Source organism: Cebus imitator, unplaced genomic scaffold (genome assembly GCF_001604975.1).
Source record: "Cebus imitator isolate Cc_AM_T3 unplaced genomic scaffold, Cebus_imitator-1.0 Scaffold274, whole genome shotgun sequence".
Classification (NCBI taxonomy): Eukaryota; Metazoa; Chordata; class Mammalia; order Primates; family Cebidae; genus Cebus; species Cebus imitator.
In genome coordinates this window covers 391,498-401,759 of record NW_016107589.1, presented here as the reverse complement: position 1 = coordinate 401,759, position 10,262 = coordinate 391,498, and the positions used below count along the sequence as shown (strand labels likewise).

The 10,262-nt window shown below is 44.4% G+C and overlaps 1 protein-coding gene across 2 annotated transcripts in view; it reads right to left on the bottom strand.

Moving 5' to 3' along the window:
- Nucleotides 1–9,859, bottom strand: part of HSPA9 (heat shock protein family A (Hsp70) member 9) — a 20,941-nt gene extending 11,082 nt beyond the window's left edge. The window contains exons 1-9 of one of the 2 annotated variants that reach the window (XM_017500922.2): nt 9,056–9,859; nt 7,854–7,912; nt 7,548–7,635; nt 4,322–4,503; nt 2,700–2,824; nt 1,503–1,576; nt 1,311–1,417; nt 706–868; nt 333–425 (exon numbers count right to left, since the gene is read on the bottom strand). In XM_017500922.2, coding sequence (XP_017356411.1) covers nt 333–425; nt 706–868; nt 1,311–1,417; nt 1,503–1,576; nt 2,700–2,824; nt 4,322–4,503; nt 7,548–7,635; nt 7,854–7,912; nt 9,056–9,136 — 972 coding nt within the window. In that variant the 5' untranslated portion in view covers nt 9,137–9,859. The remainder of the gene's footprint in view (nt 1–332; nt 426–705; nt 869–1,310; nt 1,418–1,502; nt 1,577–2,699; nt 2,825–4,321; nt 4,504–7,547; nt 7,636–7,853; nt 7,913–9,055) is intronic. The other variant, XM_037728643.1, reaches the window with a different exon arrangement.
- Between the last annotated feature and the right edge of the window lie 403 nt (nt 9,860–10,262).

The window sequence follows — 10,262 nt, the reverse complement described above, 5'->3', positions numbered from 1 at the left end:
GCAACAGTTTTTCCAAGCTAGGAATTCTAATTTTAAACACTGCTAGACCAGGTTTTAAAATAAATATCTTTAACTGAAAGGCAAACAAGTATACCCAGTGTAATTCAGATATTATTTAACTCCAGTATACGTAACTGATTTGGGTGGTTAAAAAATTTCAGCTCACAAATAAAGACCTTACTGTTTCTGTGCTCATGGCAAAGGTCTCTACAAACCAGAAAATTGTAAAAACAAACTCACTCAACTGACATAAGGCCAATTAGAAAATACTATTTAAATAAACTCCAGCTGAAAATATCTATCAAGACTTTTGGGATTTTTCCATGTCTCACCTGCACAGATGAGGAAAGTTCACACTTAGCCTTTTCAGCAGCTTCCCGTACCCTCTGAAGTGCCATGTTGTCTTTGGTCAAATCAACCCCCGTCTACAAAGTGAAGACATTGAACACCAGCATTATTAGTGAGGTGGTCAATAAATTTAAACTGCAATAAGGTGAACACAAAATGGAGTTGTACCTTTATAAACAAGCATGAATTACTTTTAATTACCCTTTATCTGTAGGGAAAAAAATTAATCTACTTGGAAAGAGTATCTGTGTCTAGAATAAGGGGCTGAACTGAACTCATCAACAAAGCAAAGAGCAATCTGAACAAAGAATTTTTCAATATCCCAATATCTACATATTAACCACATTGGTAACTCACCTCTCTCTTGAACTCCTTCACAATGTGCCGTAGCAAGGCCTGGTCAAAGTCTTCCCCACCTAAGAAAGTGTCCCCATTTGTGGATTTCACCTCGAATACTCCTTTCTGAATTTCCAGGATAGAAATGTCAAAAGTTCCACCTCCTAAATCATATACAGCAATGCTAGAAAGAAAGAAATCCTTAAGAAACAAAACCTATCACCAGGATATAAATTTCAATAATCAAATACAGATAATCTTAGCTATTTTCCTGAGGTATATACTTATTAAATTACCATGGCCCAAAAGAAAACAAGGGAATGGTTTTGAAATGAAAAAAACACACACACTATACAGACTTAAAATCGGTAAATGCAGTACATTTTCAGTTTAAGTAAAAGGCTCAATCACTAAGAAATCCAAGTGACAGGCTGGGCGTGGTGGCTGATGCCTGTAATCCTAGCACTTTGGGAGGCTGAGGTGGGTGGATAACCTGAGGTCAGGAGTTCAAGACCAGCCTGGCCATTATGGTGAAACCCCATCTTAAGTGACCAATTAGGTAAGTCCCATGGCTCCATTACTTTACTTTCACATATCCAGGTGAGAAATTTACTGCGCCAACTTACACTTTGTCTTCTGATTTGTCCAGACCATAGGCAAGAGCAGCAGCTGTGGGCTCATTAATCACCCGAAGCACATTCAGTCCAGATATCTGGCCAGCATCTTTAGTGGCCTAGGGAAAACAAAGAGAAAAGCATTTTTCTGCCCTTCCAGCCCAGGCACCGTTATTTTTTGTGAAGAATGCTAATTGACCTCACCTGTCTCTGCGAATCATTGAAGTAAGCTGGGACTGTGATCACAGCATTTTTTGCTGTGTGCCCCAAGTAATTTTCTGGGGGAAAAAAATGGAATTCTGTTAGAACAGAATTATTAATATAGCCCAACAACATATGTCATCCTTTTGGAGCTACAGACAATATTCATCAGTCTTTTGGCAAGTGACCTAATGTGTCCTTGCAGGAAGACACTCCAACTAAATATACTGGTTAAAAACCCTACATCAGGCTGGGCACAGTAACTCATGCCTGTAATCCCAGGACTTCAGGAGGCCAAGGGGGTGCGGATCACGAAGGTCAGGAGATCAAGACCATCCTCGCTAACACGGTGAAACCCCATCTCTACTAAAAATACAAAAAATTAGCCAGGCGTGGTGGTATGCGCCTGTAGTCCCAGCTACTCGGGAGGCTGAAACAGGAGAATCACTTGAACCTGGGAGGCGGAGGTTGCAGTGAGCCGAGATCGCACACCGTGCTTCAGCTTGGGTGACAAGAGTGAGACTCCATCTCAAAACAAAACCCAAGATTGGCTGGACACAGTGGCTCATGCCTGTGATGCCAGCACTTTGGGAGGCCGAGGCAGATGGATCACCTGAGGTTGGGAGTTCGAGACCAGCCTGACCAACATTGAGAAACCCTGTCTCTACTAAAAATACAAAAAATTAGCCAGGTGTGGCAGGCACCTGTAATCCCAGCTACTCAGGAGGCTGAGGCAGGAAAATCGTTTGAACCCAGTAAGCTGAGATTGCACCGTTATACTCCAGCCTGGGCAACAAGAGCAAAACTCCGTCTTCCAAAAAACAGCCACACCCAAGATCACTCTTTCAACATTTTAGTGAAGGTTCACGAAACTACAACGACCTTTAGACTTACAACAGCCACTTCAAATAGGAAGTTCTAATTTTTACCTAACAGGGACAAAAGCTTTATGTGTAGTCTTGAGGCTTTCAATATAGAACATTACCCCGCACTGGAAATAAAGAAACAAGCCAGCCACCATTAGTGAGACTTGAAGATAAATTCAATCTGCAGGGAAAACATGAAGTGTAACAGTTTTGCCATTCCTAGGTTTTCTATACAAAAGGCACCAGATTCATGACACTGGGCATAGGGAGCTAGTGATCTCAAGGAATCATTCAGTTCTTAGAACTTTCCCAGGTGTGAACTAAACCCACTCACCTGCAGTCTCTTTCATCTTCATCAACACAAATGCTCCGATCTGACTTGGAGAATACAGTTTCCCATGAGCCTCAACCCAGGCATCACCATTGGAGGCACGGACAATTTTAAAGGGAACATTTTTACTGTAGAACACAAAAATTGTATTAGAGAAAACTAGCCCGTACAACCTACCATGACAAAATTACCATGTATCATGAACATCCATCTTCCACCCCACTCATTCATGTCCAAGAAATGATAATTTTGGAAATTCATTAAATGAAATTCTTTAGAAAGCAATCATGTTTATGAGAATTAAAAGGCAAAATGAAATAAGCAACATATGAAATACACTGATGAAATCTTAACATTTTTTACTTCCCAACACAGAAAATTTTTGTAGCCACTTTAAAGTCTGGAAGTTCCATTTGACAATGAAACAGTTATGGTATGACCCAGCAATTCTCCCTACTATCTAAGAGAAATAAATGGAAACATTTACAACCACATAAACACTTGTACACCAATGTTTCTAGCAGTATTATTCCTAATAGCCAAAAAGCTGAAACTCAAATGTCCTTCACTTGACAAATGGACAAACAAAATGTGCTATATGTCCATACAGTATATCATTTGGCCATAAGAAGGAATGTAATACTGACACATGCTATGACATGGATGAGCCTTGAAAACATGCTAAGTGAAAGAAGCCAGTCATGGAAGTCCACACGATTCCATGCATACAGAACTAATATTCTACTCAAGCTCAAGAAAGCTGTTTAACTCAGCCTCAAACAAACCTCCCGCCTCTGCCTCCTAAACTGCTAGGATTACGGGTATGAGCCACTGCTCCAGGCCTAAAAAACTTTTTATACAACAGGAAACTCTACCTACGCTTCTAGCGTTTCTTTTTTCTTTTTGGAGACAGGGTTTCACTGCTATTACTCAGGCTGGAGTGCAATGGCATGATCTTGGCTCACTGGAACCTCTGCTTCCCATGCTCAAACGATTCTCCTGCCTCAGCCTCACTAGTAGCTGGCGTATACCACTGAGCTCAGCTGCTTTTTGTATTTTTGCCGAGGCGGCTTTTCACCAAGTTGCCCAGGCTGGTCTCGAACTCCTGAGCCCAGCTCAGCCTCCCAAAGTGCTAGGATTACAGGCATGAGCCACCACACTTGGCCTCTAGTTATGTCTATTTAGAAAAAAGCAGGCTGGGCAAGATGGCTCAGGCCTGTAATCCCAGTACCTTGGGAGGCTGGGGTGGGAGCATCATTTCAACACCAACCTGGACAACATAGTGAGACCAGTCTCTATTGGGGGGGAAAGGAAAAAAGCAAAATCAAGTTTTTCTGTACTGGATCAACACATAATAGAACCTATGCCATTTCTACCTTATGTACTCAACACTGAATTATGTGGTTAAGGAATGCCTTGCAAATCTTCATTTATTATGTCAATATTGAGCAAAGATCTAACCTGTAAAGACAAAAATGAATTTTTTAAAGGAATTGCCCTTTTGGCAGTGGTACAGATTTACCCTAGGGACAATATGTAAAGTGGCTAAAGTAAGGTGCTCTAGGGATCCTATTCAACATGCTGACACTCTTTTTCGTGGCCCCTGCACTTTTACTAGTACTCACATGTCTTTCTGTACTTCAGGATCATCATATCGCCGGCCAATGAGACGCTTGGTAGCATAGAATGTATTGTTTGGGTTCGTGACAGCCTGTCGCTTGGCTGGCATGCCGACAAGTCGCTCACCATCTGATGTAAAGGCCACAACTGAAGGGGTGGTTCTGGCACCTTCAGCATTCTCCAGCACCTAAACTCCCAAAATGTGACAGAGAATAATAAGGTTCTAGTTGTCACTTTTTTTTTTTTGAGATGAAGTCTCACACTGTCGCTAAGGCTGGAGTGTGATGGCGCAATCTTGGCTCATTGCAACCTCCGAGTCCCAGGTTCAAACAACTTTTTTCTCCTGCCTCAGCCTCCCTCCCTAGTAGCTGGGAATACAGGCTTGACTAGATTCATTCAAGCTCACAGCCAGTAGCCAATCATCAGAAACCAAACCCAGCTGATGCACCGAATCCTGTGGTGTCTGTGGCCACAAAAGATACCAGGTAGGCAGTCGACCACTGGAAGGGCTGACAGGGATAGTCCAGGCTGGAGAGTGGGGAGAGTAAGAGTATTGGAGCAAGAGCTCCAGCAAGGTTGTGGATGCCAGAGAATGGGCCAGAGGGCAGAACTGCGTGGGGAATGTGAGGCTTCCCGAAGGTCTTAGTGTTATCTAAGCCTTTTCTGTTTCCCACTTGCTCCTTCTGGCCAGGGCCCTACGCAAGGCTCTGACCCACCTGGAAATGCAATGAGCTGCTTGCTGACCCAACTTGCCCCTAAAGGTGAAGCTAACGCTGATTGCAATTTTTTTGTTATTTTTTTTTTTTTAGTAGAGATGGGGTTTCACCATGTCATGTTGCCCGGCTGGTCTCGAACTCTTGATCTCAGGTGATCCACCTGCCTTGGCCTCCCAAAGTGCTGGGATTACAGGCATGAGCCACTGTACCCGGCCTATCACTGGTATCTTTGCAGCAATCATTTAAGACACAAACAGGTCCCAAATTACAAAACAAATGCTCATGAGCAATATTGCTGGGCATGCTTTACTGCTGATACAGTTAATGAAGACAGTAGGTAAATATTTGAGGTATTTTTAATGCTTTACTTTCAAACTACTACTATTTTTTTTTTTTGAGACACAGTCTCACTCTGTCACCTAGGCTGGAGTGCACTGGCACTATCATGGCTCACTGCAGCCTTGACCTGCCAGGCTCAGCGGATCCTCCCACCTCAGCCTCCGAGTAGTTGGGACTACAGGTGTACCACCATGCCTGGCTAATTTTTTGTAGAGATGGTGTTTTGCCACGTTGCCCAGGATGATCTTCAATTCCCAGACTCATGTGGCCTCTCAAAGAGCTGGGATTACAGGCATGAGCCGCCAGGCCAGGCCCTGACTTACATTTTAAAAGCTGCTTTTGGTTGCTTAAGATTACAGGTGAACCTTTGTAGTACTAACAACTGAATGTGTGTAACTTCCCAGAAAAGGATTTAAATGTGGTATAGAAGCGGGACTAATAATTTACTATTAAAATGGGTGGGAATGGCTTGCACTGTTTGGTCACCCTGGTAACCACCAAAGTGCTGCATTTTGTAGCTCAGATGAACCAAGGTTGGAGGTCAGAGACAGACTAGAAGCAAGTAGAGCTCCATATCTGAAGTAATGCATGTTGTTCATTGGAGCAGGCTATTCCTTTTGAAGCCTTACTCTGTACACGAAACCTTTATTCCCACTGGGTTATTATCAAGATTTACAGCATCTGGAATTCTTGATTCTTCCTTTCATGGCCTTTTTTGATTTCATGCTTCCTCTTTCCCCCATCTCCTCTTCTGAAATAACCTGAACTGTCTGTAGTCTTCTTATCCCACTTGTTTGGCACCAGGAGATTATTTCTTCTCTTGGCCCTAATCTGTAGTTCTCGACATTTTTCCCATAGGCCTGAAATTTGTGGCCACCACAAAAAAATTTAGATCTAATTATCCATATGAAAGTAAAGATTCTTGTCCCAACACTGGGTATGAAAAACCTGATCTGGCTGGGCATGGTGGCTCACGCCTGTAATCCCAGCATTTTGGGAGGCCAAGGCAGGCAAATTACCTGAGGTTAGGAGTTCGAGACCAGCCTGGCTAACATGGTGAAACCCTGTCTCTACTAAAAATACAAAAAAATTAGCCGGACATGGTGGCACGCCCCTGTAGTCCCAGCTACTCGGGAGGTTGAGACAGGAGAATAGTTTGAACCCAGGAGGCAGAGATTGCAGTGAGCTGAGATCACGCCACTGCATTCCAGCCTGAGCAACAGAGCAAGACTCTGTTTCAAAAGGAAAAAAAAAGAAAAAGAAAAACCTAATCTATAGTTTTTCTTTTCTTTTTTTTTTTTTTCTCATACCAAGTCTCGTCTGTTGCCCACGCTGGAATGCAGTGACGTGATCTCGTCTCACTGAAACCTCTGCCTCCTGGGTTCAAGAGATTCTCCTGCCTCAGTCTCCCGAGTAGCTAGGATTAAAGGTGCCTGCCACCATGCCTGGCTAATTTTTTGTATTTTCAGTAGAGATGAGGTTTCACCATGTTGGCCAGACTGGTCTTGAACTTGGGACCTCAGGTGATCTGCCTGCCTCAGCCTCCCAAAGTGCTGGAGTTACAGGCATATATGAGCCACCACACCTGGTCTGATCTATATAGTCTTTGTCCCTTTTTTTTTTTTTTTTTTTTTTATAGAGATGGAATTTCTCTACGTTGCCCAGGCTGCTCTCGAACTCCTGACCTCAGGTGATCCACCCACCTCGGCCCCCCAAAGTGCTAGGATTACAGGCGTGAGCCACTGCGCTTGGCCTTGTCCCATGTTTTTGCTGTTTTAGTTAGAAGTAGTTTCAGGCCAGGCTCAGTGGTTCACGCCTGTAATCCCCGCACTTTGGGAGGCCGAGGTGGGCGGATCACTTGAGTTTGAGACCAGCCTGGCCAACATGGTGAAACTCTTTCTTTACTAAAAATACAAAAATTTAGCCAGGCATGGTGGCTCACACCTGTAATATCCCAACTATGTGGCAGAGGCAGAAGAACTGCCTGAACTCAGGAGGCAGAGGTTGCAATGAGGGGATTATCGTGCCACTGCACTCCAGTCTGGGTTATAAGGCTGTCTAAAATTTAAAAAAAAAAAAAAAAAAAAAATTAGGTTCTCAAATTCCTTAATGAAGGAAAAGAGCACAGAATTCTTGATAGGTTCTGGAAAGGGTACTAATTACTAATCAAGCTCACCTTTGCTTGTTTCCCTTCCATAACTGCCACACAGGAGTTGGTAGTACCCAAATCAATACCAACAACTGCTCCCTTGATTGCTTCTGATCTGTAAGACATTTAGAAGTGTCACAGCTATTGTTATCTCGATGGATAAGTCACTGCAAGATAATATTTAATAGGATAATTATCAAGTGGTGTACTACATAATCTCTAAATAAATACAGATAAATAATTACAGGGAAGAATAGTTAATCACAAATATAGAAAACATGGCTCTGAAATTTAGTATGTGTTTCTTTTCAAAGGAAATGAAGTTATACTTACGCATAATCCCGCCTTGAAACAATTCTAAATGCCTCATGACTAAGGCCATTCCAGCTATCCTAAAAAAGAAAAAAACTGACTCAGTCACTAACCAGTGTGTCTACTGGGAAGAAAAAAGAAAACTTGGGCTAACTTAGTATGTAAGATACGTTAAGCTACTAAAACAGTATATATTTAATAAACATAGTTGCCCAAATAAGGTTAAGAGGAGGAAAAAAAAAAAAAAAAGCCTTAGAATCATATCACAGTAGGATTTCTCAACTGTGGCACTCCTAATTTTGGGCCAGATCTTTGTGGTGGGTGCTGTTCTGTGCACTGTAAGATATACACCAGCATCCCTGGCTTCTACACCCTAGAAAGCATTAAGCACCCCACTAAATTAGTGACAACCTAAAATATCCAAAGACGTTGCCAGATGTCCCCTGGGGGAAAATCCAAGGGGAGACACTTCCCCTGACCTTGCCATGCAACTAGTTTAAGAGAACTGGGGTTACTAATCTTGTGGAATCTTTAAAAGAGAAAAATTAAGTAGTGGCCGTTCACTAGGATAAAAGACCTTTCTTACAACTTAACCTCAGCCTCCTTCCAAGCCTTCCTTAATACCCACATACAATTCCTATATTCCAAAGCATTTGTCTTTGATTTTAGAGAACAAGTAACTACTCCATGGCCTTTTTTTCCCATCTGCTTTTTTTTTTTCTCTGAAGTAACGAGTACAATCATATTTTGAAAAAATGTTCTTAAGCATGAAAACTGGAGGTGTAGTTTTATTTCCGACTCAGTGTTTAGAATTTTTTTTTCCACTTTATTTCACCGTATCAATGGGAACCTTACACACACTGTATTCTGCAGAGGAGCCGAAAATAAAACTGAAAATAGCGGCCTTCCAAATAGACTGCATCCCTCGCCCCCAAGACCAAACCTTTCCATCCAGACACAGAAGGGGCCATCAAGACCACTACCTGCTAATATGTGAGATGATACTCTAGATCGCAAGGGGTGTGACTCAGCAGGGCCCCAGACGGAGGCAAAACCTTCGGCAAGGCATTTAACTGGCAGCGCTAACTGTGGAAGGCCCGTTACTTTCCTTCCCTCCTGACCTCTCCCGGAAAATTCAAAACCTAAAGGGCGAGCGGCCTGTCGCACCAACGCCCGAGGCCTGAGGCCATGACCCCATCCAGGAAGGTCCGATAGTTCCTCACCTGGTGGCGGGCGGCCGCGGGGCCCCGGGAGGCTGCGGCGCCCACTAGACGGGCAGCCGCAGTTCGGCTGGCGCTTATCATGGCGACTAGATGTAGAAGTAAGAGGCAGCAAACAGGCGCTCAGGCGACGGGGAGCTGCGCGGTGCGGTGGCGGCAGCGCTTCTGGACACCTCCAACCACGTGGGGTGAGGGGCGGGGGTTGGTCACTGCGGCCCAGAGGCCCGCTCTTCCGCTGAGGCGCCGCCCGCGTCGCCTGACTAGAGAATACATGACTGCCGCTCCCGGAGCCAGGGCGTTCAGGTGATATGCTCCACGGCACGATGGTTGAAGAAAGCCTGCCCTCCTGTTCCAGCTGCGGTGGCTCTGGACTCAGAAAGAGTCCAGGAGAGGAAGAGGGGTATGAAGGCGGTACCTCGGACAGCCCGGGTCCTCGACGACAGGAAACACTCAAGGTCACACGGGATAAATTGCGAACCGATTACAGTCTTCTTGCGTCAGTTGCGCGGGAGGAGGAGCCTGTTGCGCCTGCGCAACTGACGTCCGGCTAAGAGCCTAGAGCGCATGTGCGCAGGGAGTGGCGGAAAACGTGGGTGGAGACTGACTACCACGCTCTCTGGGTGGCGGAGCGCACGCCCACGTTGCCTGGGGCGAGCCCGGGCGCGTGCACAGCCCGCGGGCGTGGACTTGTTCCGGGATCCGGCTCTTGGAGGACGGCGCCATGTTGTTTTGTGGCTTTGTTCAGTGAGGACGTTAGAACTTTTGTTGTTCGGTCCCGCCCGCTGTTCAAAACTTGAAATACATTTGGAGATGCAGATCTTAAAGAATTTTGTTGAGAAAATACCAAACACTTGTTAACAATAATAAAAGAAAAAAAAAAGAATTTCGTGTTGCGTTTTATCACAGGGGTCTTGGGTTTCCAACTACAAAGCGTTTGGTTCACACATAACATTAGGCCAATTACCCTGAACAAAGGGGAAAAAATAGCCGAACTTGAGGCTCTTCCCCTGCCAATTGTGCGGGGCATGACTGAGACTCCTATGGCCCTTTTCAAACCTTCTGCTGGTGGCAAGATGTTAACTACTCTACCCTGTGACCAGTTTTAGATTTTTAAGAAGACGAATTAATTCATTGACTCAACAGATGCGTTCTGGCTTGACTACCAGGTGTCAGTCACTCTTCTAGGTGGTGAGAATACAGCCAAAGCAAA